Source organism: Pelecanus crispus, chromosome 11 (genome assembly GCF_030463565.1).
Source record: "Pelecanus crispus isolate bPelCri1 chromosome 11, bPelCri1.pri, whole genome shotgun sequence".
Classification (NCBI taxonomy): domain Eukaryota; kingdom Metazoa; phylum Chordata; class Aves; order Pelecaniformes; family Pelecanidae; genus Pelecanus; species Pelecanus crispus.
This window is the reverse complement of record NC_134653.1, coordinates 26,225,073-26,251,392: the sequence shown is the minus strand read 5'-3', so window position 1 is coordinate 26,251,392 and position 26,320 is coordinate 26,225,073. Positions and strand designations below refer to the sequence as shown.

General features: G+C 47.7%; 1 protein-coding gene across 1 annotated transcript in view; it reads left to right on the top strand.

The window, feature by feature from the left end:
• The window catches only part of PXN (paxillin), a 46,388-nt gene extending 22,488 nt beyond the window's left edge, over positions 1-23,900 (top strand). Inside the window, exons 2-11 of the mRNA XM_075718633.1 lie at positions 5,245-5,471; positions 5,989-6,104; positions 8,051-8,190; positions 8,563-8,764; positions 9,290-9,425; positions 19,781-19,951; positions 20,296-20,469; positions 21,030-21,111; positions 21,473-21,621; positions 23,634-23,900. Coding sequence (XP_075574748.1) covers positions 5,245-5,471; positions 5,989-6,104; positions 8,051-8,190; positions 8,563-8,764; positions 9,290-9,425; positions 19,781-19,951; positions 20,296-20,469; positions 21,030-21,111; positions 21,473-21,621; positions 23,634-23,900 — 1,664 coding nt within the window. The remainder of the gene's footprint in view (positions 1-5,244; positions 5,472-5,988; positions 6,105-8,050; positions 8,191-8,562; positions 8,765-9,289; positions 9,426-19,780; positions 19,952-20,295; positions 20,470-21,029; positions 21,112-21,472; positions 21,622-23,633) is intronic.
• Positions 23,901-26,320: the final 2,420 nt, after the last annotated feature.

Below are 26,320 nucleotides of genomic sequence, written 5' to 3'. Positions count from 1 at the left end.
GGGACATTCGGAGTGATGGCGTTTGTCTTCCCAAGTAACCATTACACGTGACAGAGCCCTGCTTTCCTGGAGATGGCTGAACACCTGCCTGCAGATGGGAAGTAGTAAATTAATTCCTTGTTTTGCTTTGCTTGTGTGCAAAGCTTTGCTTTACCTATTAAGCTGTCTTTATCTCAGCCCATGAGTTTTCTCGCTTTACTCTTCCGATTCTCTCCCCCATCCTATTGTGGGAGGAGTGGGGGAGTGAGTGAGCGAGCGGGCGGGTGTGTGGTGCTTGGTTGCTGGCTGAGGTTAAGCCACGACAAATGTGAACACAGATGTCCTCCTATACTGGGGAGGATGTGGTTTGAGTAGCCCTCTGGCCTGAACATGATTTCACTTAAGCATGTAATTTTTGGGTTGCTCAGCGGAGGGAGGAGGACTCTGTCCTTCTGTGCCTCTGTCTCATGTTTGCATGCAGCTTTACCAGTTGCGTGACCAAGTTACCTGAGCCCGTGGAGTACCCAGGCATGCGCATGTTGAGATGTACTGTGCTACAGCAGACGGTGAGTTAGGGTTACATCAGCTGTATGACTGCACCAGCATAGCGATGACAAGGAGTGCCTGGGTTGGTGGTGTTTTAGCAAGTATCCCTCAACTCTTCCACACCCCACTGAGCAGCACGCTGTTAATAGAGTAGAAAATACAAATTTCTACATGCACAGCCCGTGCCTGTGGGTAGGCTGAACCCTACTGAGCCTTTGGAAACTAGACTGTGTGATTCCACTCCATCCATGTGTCTGTGAGTTGACATTTTGTCTGTGGGTTGTGTTAGTAGCTTCTTGTAGGGGTGAGAGTGGAAGGAGGGGCGATCCTGTGGAGGAGCGATGGCTTGAAGATCTAGTATAACCCTGTGTGTTTTACTTTATTGCTACAAAATGGTTAAGTCTATCCTCTAGAGATAAATGAATCTCTGATCTTTTAACCTTGGGAGATTCTGCCTCCTAGAGCTGTGTCTGTAGTACTTCAGAGAGCATTTGGGGCAGCAGTAAAACCGCGTTGAGGTCAGCGTGTGTGGTTGTTTCCAGAGTACTGGGCGATAGCCCTGAGATGCTGCAGCATGTGCTGGTGTGGGGATGCTCGTCTCCGTGGGAGGCGCAGCACACGTGGCACCGCAGAAAGTTTCTGTGTGCCTAAAATAGGGACAGGTTCCCGACTCTGCGGGGATGAACAAGTGAGGTGAAGTGACTGCCAAGTTAGCCATTGCTGTCGGGTTTCATCTTTCTGTCCATGTAAGGATGTAGTGGTGCCCTCTGATGGCTGCTGGTTGTGTGAACTGGTCTGCGTCAGTGCCTTAGCATGGTCCCGTCAACTGCTTCCTACGGGTTGGGAGGGACTAACTGGTTGATTTACACCTCCTGCAGCACTGTCCCTCAGGAGTCCCTTGGGAAGGAGCACTTCATTACCCAATAAATCGATCGAACCTTTAACATTTCTGTTTAAGTACTTAATATTCTATTTATGGAGCGGTCATTCTTGCGAACTCAATCCTGTAACGTGAGGTGCAGCACTGCACAAGGCGCAGCATCTTTGTTACAGTTCATCAGGTTACAGCTGTCTGGTCCCTTTTGCAAAAGATAGATAGAGAGCGATGCATCTTTTTCCCATTAATAAATCTCCCTTCTTTTCCCCCCATCTCTTATCTCATGTCTTCTGGTAGTGTTAAAAAGCTGCACAAATGCTAAATGAATGCACAGTGCTTTGGGACCTCTTGGGATGAGGTGCTGCATGGAAAACAAAATCATAGAATCATAGAATCGTTTAGGTTGGAAAAGACCTTTAAGATCATCCAGTCCAACCATTAACCTACACTACCAAGTCTACTCTAAACCAATCAAGGCTAGACTAGACTAAACCATGTCCCGAAATGCCACATCTACCTGTTTTTTGAACACCTTCAGGGATGGTGACTCCACCACCTCTCTGGGCAGCCTGGTCCAATTCTTGACCACTCTTTCCATAAAGAAATTTTTCCTAATTTCCAACCTAAACTTCCCCTGGCGCAGCTTGAGCCCATTTCCTCTCGTCCTATTGCTAACTACTTGGGAGAAGAGACCAACACCCACCTCACTACAACCTCCTTTCAGGTAGTTGTAGATGTTCATACCTTTGGTTGGGTTTTGAATAATTGCCTTCAGTTGGTCTCTGGACTGCAAAACTCCACAGGCTGACCTCCAAGGGAGCGATTTGCAGCCTGTGCCTGTGGGTTGCAGAGTCAATTCCCTCTGGAAGGGCGAAGCCCCGCAAGGTGGGGTGGACCGAGTGGGCACCATGCCACCACTGCTCTCGCCCTGCCCTCCTCGGGGCAGTTCGACTGCCATTGTTGGACCCTTTGAATGGGCGCAACTTCCCAGTCCAGCAAAACTTTAGGGAGCTGTGACTGCTGATGGGATTGGATCGGGGAACAGTTTGTGTGGCTGGAAGCAGCAACGGGGATGGACGCAAATGGGGAAGACCTTCCCTCTGTTGTGGCTGTGAGCTTGGAGGGAGCGACTGGGGCACGAGGAAGGGTGGACCCTGGGTTTGCAGAACATGGGGCACGCAAGCACAAGGAGAGGTCCTTTGCCACCCGTAAACCGGTGTGTGAGCGCCTGTCCTGCTCCTGGCTTGCTCCTTTTCCTGTCCCACCGGGTGGGGTGGTCCCTTCGTGTAGCTGCTTCCTATCAGTTGTAAAGTTGAAGTGCAGTTTGAGTAACAGAGTGATTCCTCTCCAGCCTTTTCTCCTCCCTCCGCTTCCTGTTCCTCAGCTCTGCCTTGTTTGCTCAAGTCAGGAAGGGGGAGGGTATGGGGGAAGTTAATCATTAAACTGTAATGTCTTCTCCTTAACTCCTTCACAGCCTGGGGGCAGAGTGCTCCTGGTATTTCCAGACCCCTCTTCTTTTGCAGACTTGTAAAAGTAAACCAGTAAATCTGGCAGAACCCGCTTCTGTGCCGTTAGTAAAAAGCAGTGGATTTCTGTCCGATGGTTCATGCGGCAGTGCTGAGCCGAGGAGGAGAATTTTGTGGCGAGATGGTTACATCTGCCTGTCCTGCAGTGAGGGCTGGGGGTGGAGGGTGGAAAAATGCTTTGGGTCCCCTCTGCAGGGCTGGAGGAGCCCAGCACCCTCATGGGATTTTCACTTCCTGGTGGAGTTTGATTTGCCTTTGTCATTGGTGGGGAGAAGCAAAAACCACACCTTCTCGGATAGCACTGCTCTTGGAGGTGCTGTGCACGAATCCCCCAGCCATAGGACCTGCCTGGTTGGAGGAATTGCAGCTCTTCAGCAGTTCCCTTGAGGTATGTGCCTTTCGCTCTGGAATCCACCAGCTGTTCTTTTGCTTAAAAAGAAGATTAAGTTCATTTTTCCCGAGCTGCAGAGAGCTTGTATCCCTTCAGACAATCTGCTTCTGGGGTGTTTTGGCCCCTCTAGGAAGATGCCTGTGGCTTAAATGATTTGGAGCATCTTTTTGACTAGATGAAAGGTGTATAGGGTTAATTTAACGCAGTATTTAGTTTGCTAATGGCTATAGTCTGTTCTCTGAGGGCAGGACCGTTTTTTTTTTTTTTCTTTTTTCTTCTGTGATGCTTTGGTTTGTGGAAGAGAGCGAATATAAAAGCAGCACCTTCCTCGTCTTGTAACGCAATAATACTGTCCTTCATTTGACCCTTCAATATATTTTCTTGAAGGGTTGCTGAGTGCATTGGCTGATGTGGTCTGCTCTGCTCAGGAAGTGGCTGTGAGCTGGCAGGTGCCTGGCCTCTTGGAGCCGGTAGGCAGCCATTAGGGCGAGCAGTTGCTCGGTTGCTATTCTGGTGCCCCCTGATAACTTCAGCTCCTTGTGACCCCGGCGGAGGATGCTGCAGGATGGCTACGCTCAGGCTGAGCCCTCACACCCCAAACCTGAGAATCAAGTACCCGCTCCGTGCGGGAGGAGAAAGACAAATCCTGCTAACTGAGACTGCCTGAAGACAGTTGGGTCTGTGTGGAGGGGAGGGAGACCCAGGGGGTTTCTGAGAGCCTCCGCTTCTAATTCTGCTGAAGTTGTGTTACCGTTCTCTGGCTGAATTCCATGTCTCTGGTGGACCTGCCAGGTATGTCCTGACGCTCTTATAACGGAGAATGCTGATGTCCCTCGCGGACCAGCTCCTCTCTAATAGCCTTAAAGGAGCGTGCGCTAGAGCTTGCTGCCCCAGTGGAAAGCTGGGCACCCGGCCAGCGAGGCTTTCTTTGGAAAGTGAGTACAGCGCAGACCTGCGGTTGCTCACTGGAGTTTCCCCCACCAGGGACTGCCCCGGGCTCCGCAGGGTGGGTTCACGGGACAGAAGGTCCAACAAGATGGGATTTTCCTGTGAGTCACCGCAGAGGAGTGCAGGGTTGGGAATGGCCGGAGCATAGTTTGCAGGGAGAAATCTGGAAAGGTGGGAATGCCTTTTCATGCCCCATCTCTGAGGCGGAGCGTTTTTCCTGCTTTAAGACTTCTGAGAGGTGCTAGCTGTGTGACGTGGGTTCTTCTGCCTGGCATGAGTGCCGGTGTTTCTAGCTGGTGGAAGTTTTTCTTCTCTTCAGGAATTTGTGAGCAGTCTCCACCCAGCAAGTTGAGAATTGTTTCCAGGAGAAGAAATGGCGTTTACCTGGCAGCCTCTGGAAACTAGTTAACTGTTTGTGTGATGTACTGAGAGGGATTTTTGTTAGGAAAACCGAAACGCATACCCCTGCTGCACTGATGGACTAATTTGAAAGTTTCATGCTTCTTCTACTACCTTAGACTCTGGAGAACACCCCTCCCGAGATCTTATTTCCTGCAGAAAGCAGTGCCTGCGGCCACAGTAAATGACTCTGTGATGATGTGGGGCCTGTAATTAGTCTGTGTCAATATCCTGTTGTGAGTCAATCTCTGGGCAGGTTTCTCCTAGGTTGCTCTTCGGCAGGGTGCAGTGAGACTATGGGTCCCTGTTGTTGGGTGGTTTTCTAGTTAAGACAAAAATCTGAGACAGGCACAGGTTTTCTGGCTGCTTTGTTACCTCTTGGCATTTTCTTTTTACTAAAAGTGTGATTAATCCATTCAGTCCTGGGCTGCAGCAATGTTTTTCAGGGCATTTAGTAGATCACCCTAGGTGAAGAGTCTTCCCAAAGACCTTCTGACAATGATATCCTGAATGAGATGAAAAAGAAAAAGCTGTAGCCCAAGATTTTACCATTTTGGTGGTGTTTTTCTCTCCTGCAGACGCCTTACTGGCAGACCTGGAATCCACCACCTCACATATCTCCAAACGGCCAGTGTTTCTAACAGAGGAAACACCGTACTCCTACCCAACTGGAAACCACACATATCAAGAGATTGCTGTGCCACCTCCGGTGCCCCCGCCGCCTTCCAATGAGGCCCTGAATGGCACTGTGATTGACCCCTTAGATCAGTGGCAACCCAACGTATCCAGATACGTCCACCAGCAAGTAAGTGAATGTGTGTGGATGGGGAGGGTGCATGCTTGTTTAGTTGGTGCAGTATCTCTCAGGGAAGTAGAGGAGGGGAGGGGACGGCAAGAAGTGAGGATGAGTTTGGCTATGAACAGGGTGGGGAAATTGGGGGAGGGTATGGGCTTTTAATAGAACTAACTGGTTGGAGCAAATGGCAGAAAAGAATTTGAAACCCATCGTCATTGTTCTGACAAAATGGTAGCGTGATGAGATTAGTGTTAGTCATCTGTCTTGTAGTGTGTAGAAAGCAGACTGGGTTTCCAGCACAGATCTGCGACTCATAGGCAAATCTGAAGCAAGTGGAGAACAGTTGTTTCTGGTGTAGCTCATCTGGTAGAGACTAGTTGGATATATAGCAGTTTTAGTTGTGTGGTTTTTTTTTTTTTCCTTCTGCTGGGCTTTTTTCTGTCCTATCCATGTGTGGGGTTGCAATGCAGTAGTGTACATATTTGTTTTGTATTCTCCGTTTCCAATGCAAGTCTCCTTTCCACAGCCTCAGTCCCAGTCTCCTATATACAGCTCTAGTGCCAAAAGCTCCAGTGCCTCTGTTCCTAGAGACGGGCTCAGCTCTCCTTCTCCCCGTGCCAGTGAAGAGGAACACGTCTACAGGTATCTCACCCCTGTTAAGAGATAAGCCTGACTCACAGCTTGAGCCTGCTGTAGCTCAAGCTGCTTTCTATAATTGGAAACAAACACTGCTCCCTGTGTATGTTATGTTGCCTTCTGTTGGTTTTGGTCACCCCTTTTGTAAGAGGCCACTGTAACTTTCATACTCACTTCAAACATTGACCTGGCCCTTTGGTCAACTGCAGAAGAGGTTAAGGATCCATCGAATACAACAGGATCTGGATTGTCATGAAGGATACGATCCAGAGACAAGTGACAAATCCACCCCTCTGTTAAGCAGCCCAAAAGTTCTTTAGGAGGTGGGTGGCCTTTGGGTCAGCTATCCCGGGGAACTCAGTTATCTGTGGCCTAGCAGCATGTGCATTGACTTGAATTTTCAAGTAAATTAGAACTTAAAACTTTCATCCCAGTAGATGATAGATAGATAAGTATCTATCACAAAGGCAGCTGCTCTTACACTGTGGGGTTGGAGGAGTAGCCTGTATGGTAGGACAGACTGTTCTGCTGACGTGGGGATGAGTGAGGAAGAGGCTGTCAGAACTTCATCTCTGATGTCCCTGTACAGTGCACTCTGCCTGGCTACCTTCTTAGAGTGTGGCGGCTGGTGTTTCTCTAGTATCATGTTCTAACCACGTCTAGCTCTTTTGCTGAGCAGGAAGTTGCTTTCAATCAGAACTAATTCTGAGTAGAGGCAGGCATATCCAGAGATGGCCCAATGGAGGCAGTGATTGCAATTTTTTCAGATGGTTGCATGCAATTAGTACAAAATGGAGGTAATTGCAGTCATAAGTCCTCCTGTACAAGGGTCTGGCATGGCTTGGTTCTGGTGTGAACTGTAGCTTGTGTGCTTGGGTTGGGAAGAAGTATGCCCTCCTCAGATAGCATATGTGGATTTTTTTTTTTTTTTCAGTCTGAAAAGAAAGATAATAACTGCCCTTATGGAATTTCATAATTGTCACTGGTGTTATAGGTGTCAGAGTCCTAAAGCCTGTTACATATTAACTTTCTGAGCATAATATGCTGTGTGTGCGCAAGGCAGAAGTTCCCATTTTGGATTTGGAAAGTATCTTTTTGCTAAAATAAGAACCTCTAGAGCATTAGAAGTTATTTCTCTATTTGTAAAACTAAGAGAAAATAATTTCCCTGCCACTGATGATGGAAAGACTTGTTACAGTGTAATTACTATAAAAATCACTGCATTGGTGCTAGGTTTTGCTTTGAAACAGTTTGCAGTTGTGTGTGGTAAATGGGATCACCCATATAGGATAAGGAATAATTACAGCCAGTGTTTTATACACACTTGTGCACAGGTGAACTTCTTTCAAGGCTTGTGTATTTAACACAGGAGAAAATAGTTTCAAATTACTTTCTTATAAATTGATTGGAGTTCCCCAAATTAAAAGTTTGAGGACTTGAAAAGAGATCTCAAGTGCTGCAAGAGGCTACCACATAACCTGCTGCTTTTGGCTTTTTGTTGATAGCTTGAGGTTTGTACTTTGCCTCTTTCTCCAGTCTGTGCTGGCCCTGCATTCCCTTGCTTCAGGGGGGAGGTTTTTGCTGCTTGGTGTGATGTCAGCAGAAACAAGTCATATTCCTGTATGCCAGCTAATGGTTCCGCTGCTGTTCTGTGCGTCTTGGATCTGCAGATGGTTAACTCTTTGCTACAGGGCTGTGCAGCATGCAGTCCTAAAACCTAAGGCCCTGTCCATCAATGCTATTTCTTTGTCACTGACAGCTGAAGATGTAGCTAAGCAGCGCCTGCGTTGTAGTCATTTCACAAAGCACGCATCTTCTTTCCCGCAGAGCTAAAAGTATCAGCTTGAAAATAATACAGTACATGGGTAAACTTTGTGAACCTAATGTAAGTTTCCTTCCATCCTTCTGCTGTATCTTGATGTAGAAGTTTCACACTTTCCTTCTATCTTTAGTTTCCCAAACAAGCAGAAGTCTGCAGAACCATCTCCGACAATGACCAGCTCCTCTCTGGGCAGCAACCTCTCAGAACTGGACAGACTTCTTCTGGAACTGAATGCTGTTCAACATAATCCTACCAGTGGCTTCCCAGCAGGTAAGGAATAGGAAGACATTTCGTATGAGTGGATAGTTTGATTCTCAAAATAGTAGTCTACTTTTTCCTTCCAACATCCTTATTGAGGAAGACCCCTCCAGCCCCTGATCAAAGATTCATTTAGCATGGATGGGATCTCTTGAGGTCTGTGGTGCAGCACCCTGCTCAAAGCAGGACCAAGTTCAAAATTGGCTCTAACTAGAGTTTCAAAGTTAGATTAGGTTGCTCAGGCCCTTGCGCTGTAAGTTCTGAATATCCTCAAAGATGGATGTTCCACAAGATTTCTGGGCAACTTTTTGCTCTTGCCTGTGATTAGCATGTATGTATGGATCTGGGGGTCTGAATGACTCTTTTCTGCTCCCCTTTCTTAAGATGAAGCCGGGAGGAGCCCATCACTGCCCAGCGTGACTGGACCTCACTATGTCATCCCAGAGAGCAGCAGCTCTGTGGGAGGGAAGGCTGCACCCCCTACAAAAGAAAAGCCAAAGCGAAATGGTGCACGTGGGATTGAAGATGTGCGTCCCAGTGTGGAGAGCCTGCTGGATGAGCTGGAGAGTTCTGTGCCAAGTCCAGTGTGAGTAGTGTTTTGGTGGTTGCTGGCTTGGGCGGGGTGTGACAGGCTCTTGTGGGAATAGTGACTGTAGGGTAGGGGCAGATGCTGCAGCGGAGTGACAGGCAGAAGACGGGCTTTGCCTAAAGGGTCAGAAATCAAGCAGGCGCATGAAGATGCTGGTGCTCTTTTATGTACTCCTGGATGAAAAAATACATAAGTCATGTTACAAGAGGTGGATTGTTCAAACTCACATTTAAAGCTGATCACAAATACCCACTGTCTGACAACATGAATGTTTGGTCATCGTCCATTCCTTAATGGATGGTGCGTGTGTGTGTGTGTACACTCATGTTAGACTTGGCAGAGGGACAGGGTCTGGGTTTGTTGTGGAACCTGGGTCTGAGAGAGGGCTGGCCAGGGTGGGCAGTGCTGGTGAAACTCACTGTGCTGTGCTTGTTTGGAGGGGCTGTGGGGCTTTCACTCTAGGAGTGCTCCCCCAGGCTTAAATGCACTTTTTCTTTTTTCTTCCCCCCCGCCCCTTGTCAGCCCTGCAATCACTGTGAGCCAAGGTGAGGTGAGCAGCCCCCAGCGGGTCACCGCCAGTCAGCAGCAGACCCGTATATCTGCTTCTTCAGCTACACGAGAACTGGATGAGCTGATGGCATCTCTCTCCGACTTTAAGGTGCACTATCATGACAACTTAATACTTCATCTTGTCCCTCCCCACTCCCAGGCTCTCTTGCCTGTTAGCCGCATCTGCTGACCTTGATTGGTCTCCAGAATGCCCTCTTTACCTCTCAAACTTGCTCTGAAAAACTTCCTGTAGTGGTATTTGCGCTGAGTGCTACTGTAGGTGTTCTCGACTGCTATAAATTCTCATCGCTGGGAGGGTAAGGCAGTTCTGGGGTCTGTTTTTCCTTTGGTTCTGCAGTTTGTTTGCCAAAAATAATGAGCTTAGTTACTGCTTAGTACAGGGTGAATTATTTTGCTGTGCTGCAACTTAACAAGAAGTAGGGGAGCATGGGACACCAGTCTGCTTACTGACAGAGACCAGGCTCTTCTGTTCCATGGGATGACCCTCCTCTTTGGAGTGTATTTTTACCCTGATGTGCTTTGCCTGAGGAGGAACTTCCAGGCATGTGGTATGAGCACTAAAGCCTTCGCATCAGATGGCTGGAGACTTCAATGGTTTCCATGTTAAAACAATATCTCTTACTCACCTCAAAATGGGATTAAAGTCTGACCTTCTTGTGGGGGCAGAGGATGGCAAATACTATTCAGGAGCTTGTTTGAAAATCAGTCTATTGTATTGGAAAAGAACTGCTACTTAAGTCATAAGTAGCACATAAAAATCCCGTAATGGGATAAGCTCAGGAGTAACTTGCCCATGGTCATTTTGATATGTGAAGTATTTTGCATATATACTTGGATAACTTGTTCTTTATTCATATAGGTATGTTATCATTCTTGCACTAGATGATTAACTGTGGAGCTTATTTTTATAGACTTCATTTACCCATAATCATAGTAAAATGAAAAATTTTTTCACTTGTTGCTTTCTACTTTCAGCTGGTTTGCTTGTAGCCTTACTGAATTTGTTCTGAGAGAGGTGGAGAAAGCAAATATCTAATATTCTCTCTGTTATCATTGTTGAGTTTACCTTTCTTACATACACATGCAAGTCTGCTTTCTAATCCTAAGGGAGTCCCTAACTCTGTTTTTTCCTCATATGGAAGATTCTGTTGATGCTTGGTGTTTCTTGTCTGTGCTGAACTCCATCTCCTCCTACCATGACTTTAGGTGGGGCAGCCAGAGCTGATGAATGTTTTGTGAGGAGAAGTAGACAGGACATTCAATGACAGCTTTGCTGTTTGTGGTTCTCTGTGCCACTATTCATGTGAGCACTTTAGATGTGTGCTGTGGGTTTTGTGGAGGTCATTACAATACCCAGAGTTTTGACTAAGTGTGCCAGTTCAGAACCCAGCAGTGAGCATACGCGCTCTGTGTGACTTTGCTTGCCTTGCACTTGCTGGAATTGAATTCAGTCTGCCATTTCTGGCATACGTACTTCATTTTGTGAGAATCTAGGAGTTACTCGCTGTTTTCTCTAGACTCACTGTAATGTGTATATAATCAATTGCAAATATTGACACCTTAGTGTGGCCTTTTTTCTCCATATTAAGTCCTAGGGTAGAATGTAGGATATCCATAAGTGTCTGTTCAGTGTAGCTGAAAAACTGCACTGTTGTGAAGCTGGAGAGAGTTCCCACCTGTGCTGCTGGCATACCCTGCCTTGCTCCTTCCGTGTGCTGTGGGAGCTTGAGTGCTATGGCCTTGTGCCCCTGCTGCTTTTATCAGAGCTCAAAGAACAAGCTCAGGGTGTGGTTGCTGCCACCAGCCTTTGCTCCTAGGTGAGCTCTTGGCAACTGCGAATGACCTTGCCCAACACAGGTTTTCCTTGCAAGATAGAAGGAGGGGACATTTTTAAGTGTGGGTGTTCAAATGCTTTTGCAGTCTTGAGAAAAGGCTTTAGAATCTTTGTGCAACTCCAATAAAACCTGTATGACAGACTAGCTGCTTTCTGTAATACTGCCTGCCTTCCTGGCTTAGTTTGTGGTTGAGCACTGAGAGCAAACTGAAATGCAGGAAGATTCTAAGATTTGAGCTTTATAAATACAGCATTAATATTTTTGCAAGGCATTGAGCTCATCTGCATCTAAACATTGTTCCTGAAGCACAAAGAACATGGTTTCTGTGATCACTTTCCTGATTGTTTTTAACAATTACTTTCTTTTTCCTGTCCTCCAGGTTGCTTCATTTTCCCTTTGGTCCTTTTTGTTTGTTTTTATCTCCTCTATTTGTGCCAGCTAGTGGTGTTATCTTGTCTGTAAAAATGTATTTCTAGTCTGTAGCAGTGGTAGGATGTAAGGGAGAGAAGTGGAGTCTTTGCAAAGGTGAAAGATGAAAGACTACTGTTTGAGTACCAGACCTGTGTGTGGTTGCAAAAAATAGGACAGAAAAACTAAGTATGATGTGCAATGAGTTGGTAGTTGGTACAACTAGAAGTTGCAGTAGATGGGGATGGGAGCAGTGGAGGCACTGATGTTTAATTTCCCTTGTACTCCAGAGTAAAAGGTGTTGTTACAGACTGATCCATTACCCTTTTATCATCTTTTGCTCGCTTTAATGAGTTGCTCATTCTTTTTGCTTACAGAATCCATTTGATTTTGGTTATCTAGCTCATCAGTTAGCGGGCACTGAGATTACTTAATGCACTTGTTTTTTCAGTCTCTGCCATTTCTGTGTAATATGATGCCTGCTTACTCATAGCTAGGTGCTTGTATTTAACTGTTCTATTACTGTTGAGTATTTAACTCTTATTTTGGAGCTAGTGTGTTTTTAATATGCTGGAAATACTTGCTTTTGAGTGAAATGTTAGCCTTGCCTTGAAAATGACTGAGTTCACTTCAGGAAGTCTGGAAGCTGTGTGAACCACAGGATAAAACCAGGTTACTTTTACAGGTGCATCCAGCTTAGGCAAAATACGGGGGAGGGCAATATTGGGAAATTCCCTCATTTTAACTGCTGAATGAACTTATTAGGCCTTTTTGTCTCTGCTGTGACTGTGGGTCTTGCTGTGCTACTCAAGGGGAGGAGCAATCTGTAATGAATTGTGGCCCCCTATTGCTCTTTCCTTTCTGAGCATGGTCTCCCTATAGCACTACTGTTGTGACTTCACAAATATGTGTGTGCGTGCCAGCTCCTGACCCCTTGGGATGGTAGCAGCTTGGGTCAGCTGAAGGTATATACCTTGTCCATCTATTGACAGATTTTATGCATGTTCTGGTTATTTTTATCCTTTTATTCATGATAAGTATCTCAGAAAGGTAAGTGGAGACTGAGATACCATACATGGGCTTAGGAAGTTATGTGCCCCACTGCCTTAGAGCACAAGCATCTAACTTCTTGAGGCTTCTTTGGAGAATGTGACTAAGAATCAAAGCAGGTCTTGATAGCTCTTGGATTTGGAAATCCTTTGTGGATATGTTTTTAAAACTGAGAGGGCTCGGCATTGGTCTTAGGTTGACCTGCTGTGTGAACTTGTCCAAGCCACTGTTCTGATTTTTCCTTTTTAAGAAAAAGGAGTAATACTAGTTTGTCTCCTAGAGTTTACCCAGGGGCCACTGAAAATGGGGAAAGGAGGACCATAATCTTTTGTTTTCAAAAGACCCTGTCAGTCAAGGAGAACCAAAAACTCCGTATCAGTTGCTTTTGTTAGAGTGTATTTTGGATCAAAATTAATACTGATTTTACTACAATGTAAATGTGGAGTCTCTGGCCTAAGGGGAAGAGGCTAATCTAGCCACCTAAGCAATGCTTACAAGGGCATGGAGTGACTGACAGACTCGTATAGATTCAGTATGTGCCACATCCAAGGTGAGATTACTGATGTGAATAGAACAAAGCCCATGTCATCTGTTCTTGGTGTGAATGCCCTGAAGCTTTGTTTTCATTGCCATGAACTCAGACAACTGGAGCATTTTATTAGTGTATCAAGAAGAAAATGTCATGCTTTGTTCTATTCATTGATTGCTTTTTTCCAGCTTTGAAGTGTAAAATTTACACATCTGACTATGAGTAAGTTGTTAACGTGACCTTTACTCACAGTCTAGACATTCCTGGGTTTGTGGCTGGCTTCCCAGTGGCTGCAGCATGCCCTCATCACAGCTGCAGGTGAACACGAGCTATCACTTAGAGGGCATAGGAAAAGGATCTCAATGGCTGTAGAACTTCATCTCCCATATTATCATGTGAAGATCAGCACAATGTCATACTGATTCTGCTCTTTGATATCCCATTTTCCTTCCTCACTCTTGGAAGTAAGGCTTTGGATCAACACGGCTCTTTGATTTGGAGGTCATAGTGCTATAATGCTTAATTCTTTGCTTTTTTTCTTCTCCTTATCTCTGTCTTTACCTTTTTTTCTCTCCTTATGCCTTCTGTCTCCTTTTTGCAGACTAGTTCCACTATGTCTCTGATTTCTGAACCCTCCCTAGAACCGGTTCCCAGTTCAGCAAATGCAGACTACAGCAGCACTCCTCACAGTTTAACAGTGCTATCCCATTCCAAACACCCTTCTGCAAGTCACAGTGGGGACTCGACAGTGCCACCGTCTGCCCCCTCAGCAGTCCTCTGCATTGAAGAAGGCAGTAACACTGTAGTTCTGCCTACTTCAGGGCATTCTGCTGCTCCTTCATGCATGCCCTGTTTGCCACAAACAGTCCCTGTGCCCCCACCACGGGTCTCTTCTGGTTATGCTACTCGTGGGCAGCAGATGACCTCTGCAAGCTTGGTTCGGCTGAGCAGAAAGCCTGACTCTTCTAGAAATGCTTCCCAGGCTGTGGAAGCTTCAAGTGTGGAGCTTCTGTCTAGACCTGCTAATGTGGAGGCACAAGGCCTAAAGTACGATTTGGCAAAAGAGACTGAGAAGGAGGAGCAGAGAACTGATCCCAAAATCTCAAGTGTACCAATTTCAAATGCTTTAAATGGTCAAGGGAAGGGGCAGATACCTAAAGAGCTGGATCAGCAGGGAGCATTCAGGGACAATTCAGCCCTTTCTTCCCAGGGCAGAAGTGTGGAAACAGCTTTAAATGAGCTGTGGGCCCTGGAGCTGTCTGCACATGTGCCAGAGGTACATGCAAAGAATGACAGTGTTTTGAATCCTGTGTGTGAACCTTCTGTTGTGGCCCTGGATCGGTGGGATATCTTCCCAGACACTAAAAACCAGTTGGGCTTTGTCGTGGAGCAAGGACAGGAGCTAAAAGCTGAAGCACCACCTGAAACCAAGGTGGATGGGTGTCCTGACCTGGTCAAGAAGAGGCAGGGCAGAGAGAGAACTTCTAGGAAGGCAGGTACTGCTAACATGAACAAAGCCAGAGGAGATGAGGAAAATGAGCAGTTCAGAAGCTCTGCAGTCACTACGGAATCTCCTGAAAACGTTTGGAAAGCTGAATGGGATCTGCCATGTGTCTCCAAACCACCCATTGAGAGGATTTCTGCATCAGGCCAGGCAGGCACTAAATGAATGTAGGACTAGAACAAGTCCTAGCTAGGACTGTTCTGACAGCGCACTAACATTTTGTGTGTGGTGTGAGCGTGCTTGCCCACACTAACAGCATGCAGCTCTGAGCAGTGTTACTAACAGCTGCATGCCATGGGGGTTTGAAGTCCTCTGCTTTGTCTTGTGGTCTCTTCGGCATGCTGGTCAGCAGCACAGAACATGGCAGTTTGTAGGGACTTCCCTGTGAGATGGATTTTTATTCCCTAACTGGGGTAAGACTCGGTCCACAGAGGCCTCTGAAAAGGCAAAGGGCTGTTTCATACCACTGGAGGATGTTCCCAACTTGGGATGGCAGCTCCTCTGCTCTGCTCGCCTTTTTAGGTCTCATTGCTGGGGCTGTTAGTGTTCCTTCCAGTGTTGGAAGTACGCTTTGTGCACCAGACATCTCTGACCAAGAGTCTTGTGCCTGTAAAGGGCAAACACAGAGAGGCTGCTCTGTGTCCTTCTGATGCTGAGGTTTCTTTAATGCTCAGTGGAGTGGTCATGCTGCACCTCCTATCTTGGCTTCCTGCTGGTTAATCTTTCCCTTCCTTTTCTAGATAGTTATTTTTGGCTGCTGTGATTATCCTTACAGGGTTTTTCCTTGCACTGAGTCACTGTTCTGGGCTGTGCCAAGAGGAATTTTGGCATTGCGGAATAAATGTCATCACTCTTCCTGCTCACAGTTGTCACTAATGGCTTGAGTTTGTGCTGTTGCATCTTGGGGCTTGCTCTGACATTGCTCTTCTCTGCTGATACTATTACCTTTGTCATTTAGATTAAATCTTTAATCAAGAGGACAAAAGAGACTGCGAATGTGCATCCAATGTATCGTGACCTCTCTCCAAGACGTAAACTAGGTCCTGCCATATTTCACAAGACTGAGTCCCAAGATCGCTTGATTGAAGAGCTGCAGGACAGACTGGGCATCGCTAAACAGGAACAGGAAGAGTGGAAAAGCCAGGATGACTGGCTGACAGAGGGGGTCATTATCACTGCCAGACCCCAGGGGGAAGAGCAGAATGGTGGACAGCAAGTAGAGAAGGTAGAAAGCAGGGACACATGCTGGGAAATGCCAGCACGTCCCTCTGTCCAGAGAGCACTGTGTGGGCGTGCAGATTAAGTTTCCGAGTGTCCTAAGCAACACAAAATGAAGAACTAACTCTTTCTACTCACCCTTGTCTGGCCTGAAAAGGGAACCAGCACTCAGGTCCTAGTTCTTGATGTTTAAGAATTGGAGTGGGATCTGAGGGTGCTGGTGATGGTATCTGTTTGGGTAGTCTGCTACTGTTGCATTCAAATGTCCATGTGGGAATTATTTTTAAAATCACGCCTGTGATTTTGGCATGCTTTGTTTTCCCTAATACTGTACCTGTGCAGGAAGTTTTGGGTGTAAGATGGCGCTCTTCCTCAAGTTACACAGGGAAGCAGGTTTTCTAGCTCCCTTCTCTTTCTTGCTGTTTTTTCCCCTTAGATAAACATAGTGGTAACACCCAGCCTTCCTGTTGCAGGAAGTGCTTGTTGGTTCCTCTTTGGATTTATTCACCTTTCTTCTTCCTCCGTGTCTTTCTAGGTGGTTTTTCCTCCAGAATCCCCACTCCCCCCAAGGAGGACGGTCTCTGTTCCAGCCTCTCCCCAGCTCCAGCCTTCCAAAGAAGCTGCAAAGACAGTCCCTGCTAACGCGGCTTCCTCTCATGTCTCTGTCCCTGCACCTTTCTTCCCACTCCCACCTCAGTCTTCCCATGTGCCGTCTACCCCAGCTCCTAGTCCAGTCTCCTCCTCTTCCTTCAGTTTGGCTCCCCAGCCTCTCTTCCAGTGGGAAACTTCTGATGATGATTATCACGAGCTTTCTGTCGTGGGCACCCCTCCTTCTGAAGATCCTAGGCATTCCTGTTCTCCCCAGACCTGGACCCCTAGCACCAAGACAGTTGTTTCTGTTGGCTGTCAGACTGAAGATGTCGCTTTCTTCCCACAGATGCAGGCAGGCTTCTCTCTTCTGGTTTGTTTTTTTTAGCAGTGTGTTTCAGTCTAAGTACTGCTCCCAGCTTGATAGCTCAGTAGATGTAATGTTCAGGTAAAGACTGGTACTGAACTGCTGGATAGGAGAGAGGACCCATTGGCAATGTCTAATCCCAGCTGTGCCTGTCCAGCACTGCAAAGTATAGTCTGTGCAACAACCTGCTGGGGGGTGTGTGTTTCCTGTTGGTCCTGATGATCACTTTGTGCAGCAGGGACTCTATTTCCCTCTGAGATGAAGAGGGTAGCTCTGAAACACAGGCTGGAACTCTCCCTGCCACAATCTCTTGGGGGGGGGGGGGGGCCGCAAAATATGGCAAATCCTTGATACTGGAAGGAGCAAATCAGCAGTCTGTCCTGTGTTTGCCCATTTAGACAGGTGTCCACAGTGTGAGTGGATTTTGGGGAGGAGATGGTATGATCAAGAGCTGTGTTCTGCATCTCCTATCAGGGAAGGGGTGCAGCTCCTGGATGGCGGGAAGTCTTAATATGTATGAGCAGTGCAATGGTGTGCAATGTAATGTGTACAGGCAGCTCTCAAGCAGTGAGCAAGGAAACACCTCTGCATCTTGAACTGTTGTACTTTTCAGGTGACCTCTGCTCCTCCCCTCATCCGCAGTGCCAATCTGCTGGCTGCTGATGCACCCCTGGGCCCCCCCGCCCCTGAGAAGGCAGGACCTCCTTTCTGTTTCCTCAGCATGGTGTGCTCTTCTGGTTGATGAGTGTGCTGTAGATGCTGCTAGGATCTGCTGCAAGAGCTCCCAGTGCCATTAATGTAGATGATATCCCGTGCATGGTTTGCTGCTCGTAGAGCTCCTAAGTGAACTTGAGTGATGGCAGATCTCGTGGGTGAAGGGCGGGAATTTGAAGGGCCTTTGCATGGTGAATTTATGTGGATGCTCTGCTGAGAGCCCCCTGTAAACAGCAGGTATTGCATGCAGGGGGTGGAACCAAACCTCTTTCAGGTGGGCACTCATCTGTGAGCTGTCAAGGAGGCTGGATCACCAGGCCAGGTAGAAATTGTTGTGTGCGCAGGTGGTTGTGCCTGCACTGAGGTCAGCTGTGGCTTGTGGGAGTGTTTGGTCCCTACAAGCAAGGGTGAAGTGCTCTGTTGCTACATGTTGAATTCATCTCCTCTCTTTTCTCTCCAGATGGTATTTATCATTTGTGTGTGGCATTTGTGCCTGCCCTGCCTGGTGGCCACAAGCCCCTGGTTAGAGTGAGAGAGGATATGATTCTCTCAACACAGTCCATCCCTTTTCCTCTAGCTGTGCCGTGCAGGAAGCCCTGGCTTTGTCCTGGGACTCTGGCCTGGCTTTGTTTACAAAGGCCTGTTGTCTCCCCCCTGTGAGAAGTCTCCCTGCGATGGTGTGCTTTGGAGACATTCATTGTAACTGTTTGGTAGCAAATAACTGCTGCGTGGCGGAAGGTTTGTTTTAGGCTCAGGACATTGGGGTGTGAGGGGGGCTGCTCTGTGCTGCTGGACTAGGAGAGGTTGCAAGTTATGGGGTGGCTGGGAGGAGAGAGGAGGGAAAAAGCTGTGTGTTATGCTCCATTGGGAGTCATGCTGTATGCAAGGCAGGGCTGATGAGGAGTGTGTGTATGTGTGTGTGTAAAAAAGCTAAAGTTATGTATGTTATGAGAATTTTTATACAAATGAGTAGAAACCAAGGTTTGTCATTGAGTGAACTAGTCAACTACAAGTACAACCAGCTGCAGGACAGGGAATAGAGCTCCTACCGTGGCTGGAAGGGCAGGTTCTGCCAAGGCTGTGAAGCACTTCAGCACGTTCCTGCTCCCCTGGCTGTGCTGGCAGCAGGCTGGTGGGTTGTTCACAAGTGTAGATTTTATGTCTGTTTTAATCTATCCTCTTAGTAAGAGAAAACGTGCTCCAGACCAGCGTCTCAGGGAGGGACTTCTTTGAGTCTCTCTAAACCTGATAGTAGCTATTGCGGTGCAAAGTCAGCTAAAATAATGTTTATTTCATTATTACAGTTTGCCTGCAAAGGGGGCTTTGGTGGCCAAAGAGAACATGTACTTTGTTTATAAGTTATGAACCTAAGTAAAACTTTTCTCCCCCTCCTCTGGGAAGTCTTTCCAAGCCATGTGTACTGTGGTGGTGTGAGTTTCAGAAACGGCCTCCAAGACAAGTATCTCAATCCCTTCCTCCCCGCCCCCGTGCATTTCCAGCAGTCCGACAATAGACGTGGCAGTCTTTCCATTGCAGTCCTGTCTGCTAGGGCTCTGCTGTGGATGCACTGCCCTCTCTGTAGGTAAACGGCAGGCAATTTGAAGGGAGTTATTTCCTTCCTGCTTCCACTCCCTTAGCTCTGTTGTGGGATGAGAGCCACCTGATGGGGGCAAAGGAGACTTGGCAAAAAGATCTGCAGAAGGTGGTGCAAAGGGAGGGAGGGGAAGGGAGAAGATATTCTAGCTGAAAGGGAGGTGAGATGAGGAAGAGGAGAGGGAGCTCTCAGGGAGGAGAGAGTGGCAACTGAGAGAGTGCAACAGCATAGGAATAGAGAGAGGTCAAGGAGAAGGGGCCCTCTGCATGGCGTCTCTGCTTTGTCAGCTGGCCAGGAACTGATGAGGTAAAGGGAGATTTTTGGCAGAGGCTTAGAGAGCACTGTACTGACTGCTTGGGATCTGCTGGTGACTTCTACTGTATCCACAGTGAAGGAAAATCAAATCCTCAGTTCACAGCTCTGCTGTTACGCATCCCAGGGTCTCTGCATGTCCCTGCATGGGCAGAATACATGTGTGTACTTGATCGTGGCTCTCACTGGCTTCTGCAGAGAGTGTAGCTGTCTCCTAGCAGTCTCCTGTCCATCTCTACAGAGGAGCCACTGGCAGCAACAGCAGGCATTTCTCTTTTAAGCGCGGCAGCACTCGCTACAGTCTTTGTTTTCTTTTCCCTGCAGTTCATGGCGCAGGGGAAGGCCGGGAGCAGCTCCCCTCCATCCACAGCCTCCAAGCCTGGCAGTCAGCTGGACACCATGCTGGGAAGTCTTCAGTCTGACCTGAACAAACTGGGTGTAGCTACAGTTGCCAAAGGTGTCTGCGGAGCCTGCAAGAAGCCTATTGCTGGGCAGGTGAGTTGAAGGTGCTGTCTCATTGCTGAGTCCTGGGCTGCAGCTGGGAGTAACGGGGAGGGCTATTTCGTGAGGCTGAAGAGACTGGAGATGCTGGAGAAACTGAAGTACTCTATTTATCCACTGGCTAGGTACGCTGTAAGCTCCTCCAGTGACCTCTACCCTGCCCTTGAGGGACTGCCCTCTCCTGAGATGATAGGTAATTCAGTTTTCATGCTACCCCAGTCCAGGGCTCACTTGAGTAGTAGAACTTGTCATTCTTGCTGACCTCCAGCTGGTATCTTGTCATGTGGTCTAGGGGAGAGGGAGATAGAGTTGTCCTTCATAATTTGTCTTCCCAACAGGTAGTTACAGCCATGGGGAAAACCTGGCACCCTGAGCACTTCGTCTGCACCCACTGCCAGGAGGAGATCGGGTCGCGTAACTTCTTTGAGCGGGATGGTCAGCCCTACTGCGAGAAGGACTATCACAACCTCTTCTCCCCTCGCTGCTACTACTGCAATGGGCCGATCCTTGATGTGAGTTCCTTGGGGGGGATTAAGAGCGCTGGCAAGGTGCTGCAGGTCTGGGTGTTAAAAACTCCTCTTCTCCCTTGTGTCCTGGGTGGAAGAGTTTGTTTGGTGACTTTGTTTTTCCTTTGCCCTGGTTCTGAAAGGGAAACAACTTGGCCCAGTCAAATTCTTAAACTAGTGAGAGGAATTAGTCCCTCCTACCTTTGCTGAAGTTCCTTCAGAACCCCACATTGCTCCATCATTCCGGTAATGATTCCTCAGCATTTGTCTGTTGGTAGCCTGTAGTAACAGGCACCAGTGCTAGTCCTGAGAGCTGGACGGGGCCCTGTATAAGGGAGGAAGCAGTGTGTAAGATCCTTTTAGGGTAAAAAAAAGTGTGCAGTGGGGAAAGCCTGAATGAGCCAGAGGCGGGGGAGAATTGACTCAGCTCTCTAAAGGACAATCTATTTTAATGCATGCTCTTGTCAGTACCAACATTAATGTGTTCTTCCTCCCACCCAGCCCCCCCTTACCTCTAAGCTGAAGCCATCATTTACATGACTTGCACTTTGTCTTCTTCTGAACAGAAAGTGGTGACGGCTTTGGACAGGACATGGCACCCTGAACACTTTTTCTGTGCCCAGTGTGGAGCTTTCTTCGGACCTGAAGGTATTGCTGCTTTATGTAATCTCCTCCCCAAATGGCAGACAAGTGTGTAAGGCAGAGCTGCTATTAGGGGACGGCCTGAGAGATGACAGGGGAGCTACTGAAGGTGGAAGTTCCAAGGGATAGAGCTGTTTATGGGGGAAGGATGCTAGCAGTAATCTTCTTTTCTCCCTGGAGGGGAAGGGTATGCATGTGCATGTGTGCGCATGGGACAGGAAGGGCAGCAGAACAAGGAACAGCTACCTGCTGTGTGTGTTAGTAGGGGAAAGGATGATCCTGCCCACACTGGTTACCCTGCAGAGCTTGGCTGGCCATAGGTAAAGATCAGGAGCTGATGCTGTCTGCCTCTCTTTTCCTTTGGCAGGATTTCATGAGAAGGATGGCAAAGCCTATTGCCGCAAGGACTACTTTGACATGTTTGCTCCCAAGTGTGGAGGCTGTGCCCGGGCTATCCTGGAAAACTACATCTCTGCCTTGAATACCCTGTGGCACCCTGAATGCTTTGTCTGTCGGGTAAGAAACCCAAGGTCCTCTGCCGCTGCTGTACGACCCCTCTCATTTTCACCCTGCAGGCATCTGGTCCCTTATCAGGAAAAGGCGTCTGTGGGGTAGTGAAGGGCAGCCAGCCCCACAAGATAAAAACATGTCAGCAACCAAACACCTTCTTGTTCCTCTGCCTGTTTACATTAAACTTTCTAGCTGCTTTGCTCTTTCTGTTCTCAGCTGCAATTATGGGCTTCTGCAGCAGCTCACAGATAAACAGAGACATTTTCTGTGACCTTTAAATAATTATAAGCTAAGCTTCTCTCTAAGCACTTGCCTCAGCAATCAGATTTTGAGGATCTTCCTCCCATGCTCCATCTGACAATGTAAACTAATGAGACTGACCTTGTTCAGACAAACATGCAAGTCAGTGAAATAGTGGCAGGCTCCATACAACAGGCATAATAAACAGGAATACTGCAGATTAAATGCTTGGCACTCTTTCAGAGAGCCTTGCAAATATTAACTCTTACAGGCCCCAAGAGATAAGCAAAATCAGCCAGTATTTCCTAGAGTGGGAAAGGCAAGCAGAGACCAGAACAACCAGCAGAACCACAAGCTGCCAATTCCTAGTATGATACTCAGAGCAGACTGCCACCATGCTGTTGGGACTGCCTGCCCAGAACTATCTGTGGCTCCCAGAGTGGTGTGCAGAGAGTGGAGGCAGAAGATGGCAGTCCTCACTGTGTGGGGCTGGGATGGGCTGTGCCTTTTTGCGCACAGATTGAGACTTCTATCAAGCAGTTCTGCTTTCCTTTCCCCCTGCTGCCACACGGCCTGTATTAGTGGGGCCAGCACTGATGTCTTCCAGGACATGAGATGGGATTCTCTTCCTGTTTTTCCTAAAGCAGAGCAGGCTTTTCAGCTGTCCTGCTGACTGAGGGAGGAGACTGTTCGTTGAGCTAATTGTCAGCATTGGAAAAGTCTCGGACTTGCTGCAGGCAAACTGCATTCATCCCAGTATTGAGAGTGTTTAGCTATCCATGGCTCTGCATGCCGTTTGCTGGACTCCTGTGTAGATGTTGGGGTCTGCCTGTGTGTGATACTGTGTGTCCTCCCTGGGGAAGAGGATGGTGTTGGGGCTGAGCAAAATCAGGAGCTGGAAATCTGGCTTCTCCTCTGGGCCTTGCCTATCTATTTCGTAAATCTGGCAGTATCCTCGACTCTACCCCACACCCTGCTGCCTCAGTTTCCCACTTGTACAAGGAGGGGAGTCTCCCCAGTCTTGTGGGGAGAGTGGGTGCTTCTGTTGCAGGTTCTGAAATGTAGCATCCTCAGCTGCCTGACACTGAGGGGGGTGAGGAGCTGTGGACAGTAATAAGCACATAGCTGGTGTATCCTCCTCTCCTCATCTATTCAAAATCATTAACACTGTAGAACAAATGGTTTCTCCCAGTAGCAATGCGTATGTACCTGATGGAGGTGTTTCAGGATGGATGATCTTGCGCAAAGTGTACCTAAGTAATGCCAACCATTCTGCAGAGATCACTTGTAAAGATTAATTGTGCCTCATTTTCTCAGCGGGAACCAGTCCCACTCATCAAAATTCTGCTGCATGAGTCTGTGTTGGTCCTTGCTTCTGCCTGCCGTTGTGGGAAGCTGGAGTGAGTTTAAAAAAAAAAGGGAAAGGTGCTGTAGTGTTTCCCATCTCAGGGGAAGGAGAGTTCTCCTTTCTCCTGGCTGGACACATCTGGTAGCTCATCTGTAGTATTTTCTTTGTAGAAGTGAAACCAGCTGGGGGAAGAAGCATGGTTAATGCCCTTGCTCATGGCTGTATCTGTCCATCTATCAGCCTTTCCTTGAAAACTCTTCTTGATGGACAAGAGTTTGGCTCTTTGGACAACAGGACTATGCTGAAAGGCAGCAGCTCACCCTGCTCACCGTACAGCTAGGCTGTGCCACAGAGCAGAGGAGGCTTGTGGAGCTGCCCGCATCCCCGGCTTGTTACACCATCTGTCCCCTTCTGCTTTATCCTCCTGCAGGAGTGTTTCACACCATTCATCAATGGCAGCTTCTTTGAGCACGATGGGCAGCCCTACTGCGAGGTGCATTACCACGAGCGTCGCGGTTCGCTCTGCTCCGGTTGCCAGAAGCCTATCACAGGACGCTGCATCACTGCTATGGGAAAGAAATTTCACCCCGAACACTTTGTCTGTGCCTTCTGCCTCAAGCAGCTCAACAAAGGAACCTTCAAAGAACAGAACGACAAGCCCTACTGCCAGAACTGCTTTCTCAAGCTCTTCTGTTAGAGGCATCATAGATGGGCGCTAAGCATCTTTCTGCCACCCCCTTGGCAGTTCTGTCTCTCTGAACATTACTGTGATTTAGAAACCTTACCAGGCAGGGGAGGAGGGTGGGGCGGGGGTGGGGTGGGAGTGCTTTCTGCTGCTATGGAGAGGCAGTAGATCCAGAGATGAGACGGACCATTAAACTGGAAATGCCCTTGCTGTGTCTCAGTAGAGAGAGGCTGAGTCCCCTCGTTATGGTGTGCGTGTCTGTGTGTGTGACTGACAGCTGAGCTTAGCTCGAGGGCTAAGGGAGATTTTACCCAGCCCCCTCCTGGCAGAAGGAGTCTTTGCCAGTAGGTTTCAGCCTGTCTCAGCTCCCTGAGCAAATCGTGACACTTGCAGACAACACAGCAAAGAGGTTGTTTTGACACCTCTTTCTCAGGCTTTTGTCTGCACGCCCGAAGTCTGAGCAATAGCACAGCGAGGGCACCCTGTGACCTCAGTGCCACCCTGGCTCCGCTCACTAGAGCCACGTGGCATGTGTGACGTACTGAGATCAGAGCATCAGCGCAGGCAGCCAAGACCCTGCAAGGGTCTCTCCAGTTCCATTACACTGTAAGGAGATGATACCACTTACCTTTTTTTTTTTTTTTTTTTTTTTTTAAGAGGAATCAAGATGTTACTGTGTGGGGTGTTCTTTTTTTTTTTCCTTCCCCCTCCCTTCCCTCCAGTTTGTTATTCCCTGCCTTTTCTCAACACACTGGAGCAGGAGGTAAAGTCCCGACCATCCCTCAGCACTGATGTGCGCTCCTGTGGGTGACATCCTGTGCCAGGCACCTCCGTCAGCACCCAGGCCTGCTCTGGGCATCTGCTCGCCTTCCCTGCTGCTCCTGGCAGAGAGGAAGAGGCATCGTCCCTTCTTTAAAAGCAAGTGCAGGGAGGTTAGAGCATGGCCTTTTTCATCAATGCCTGTCATGAGCGAGTGTGACGTGTGTGTGTTTATCTGGCCTGAAACTCTCCCGTCTATCGGGGCCTGAAACTGTCACAAGAGTGGGGAGAAGTGGACAGGTTTAAGAAGCCAGGAAAAAAAAAAGATCCAAACTTTTATATCCTTTCTTCTTATTCTCTTTGCTAATGAGACCTGTCAGCCCCTTGGTATTTCCCTTTTCTGTGCTCTTGTTAAACATATTCTACTGAGAGATGCTAGAGCAATAACCTTTTATATTGACTGTTACTGGTATAACTAGTCCCTTGGGTCAGGTGTGTGTGACACACTTGGAGTTTTACTATCAAAGTGAAAGCTGTATCCTGTCTTTGATAAGAACTGTAGATTTCTACACTGATTTTGAATTCATATCTAATTTACTTTTAATCCTCTTATACAGAAATTGGTTTTGAAGTGATTTTAAGAAAGCAACTTTTATATCAAGCTGTGCTGTTCTAGGCAGTATGCCAGTTGTGCTGGTTTACTGCATCTGTAACCTCAACGCTTTGTTAAGCCTAACTAACATTCAGTATTTTCTTTTTATTGTGGGTTGGGAGGGGCTGGAATCTATGGGAAAGGGAATGTGATTTGTATTTTTTTAATTTTTTTTTTTTTCCTCCTAGCACAGGCAGGTGAACTGTGAATAGCTTTTTTTTTTTTCCTTCCCCCTGCCCTGGGTCACCTAAAGTGTGGTTTTTTGTTTTTTATTGTAACCTGTAAACTGCTGTATTTGAATCACCTGCCATTCTCCCAAAGCCCAGCTTCCAGGATGTTATAGTGAGTCTTAATATGATGCTGCAGGGGGGAAGAGCTCAGAACTTGGCTCTCGGTTTCTCCTCTTCAGCCACCTGAAACCAGAGCAGGGCTAATTGGGGAAGAGGTTCTTTTTCTTCTGTGGAAGAAAGGTCTTGTGATGAAGGAGAGGAAATTGGGAGAGACAGACTCTGTTCCCAACTAGCTGTATAACTTTGGGCCAATCATGAAACCTTACCGTGCCTCAGTTTCCCCATCTGTAAAATGTTTAGCCTGGATTTGTGAGATTATTGTGAGGCTTAGTTCACTTTTGCTAAAGCACTTTTAGGTCTCTGGCTGGAGGGTGCTATGGAAGGTGAAATACTATGTTGAAATACCTGATGGCGTTCTGTGGTAACAGCCAAAGCAGCCCAGGGAGCAGTGCTTGGAATTACTTCTCCACAGTGCTACAGCAGTTACCACCATCAACATCTGGTCATGCTTTTCAGCTTGGCAGGTGCATTAGGGGTGCAGGGGCAACTATGTCAGAAACCAGCCTGACCTTAGGCTGGAATCTGTGGGTTGGTGTCCTGCCTAACCTTGCTGTGGTGCTTCACTGCCCTGCTTGGGTCACTGAAATTGGTTTTCACCAGTTTCCCGTACAAATGAACCTGTTTGTAGTTGTGAGACCGAAGGGAGCTGTGGAAGCACTAGAGCTAAAGCT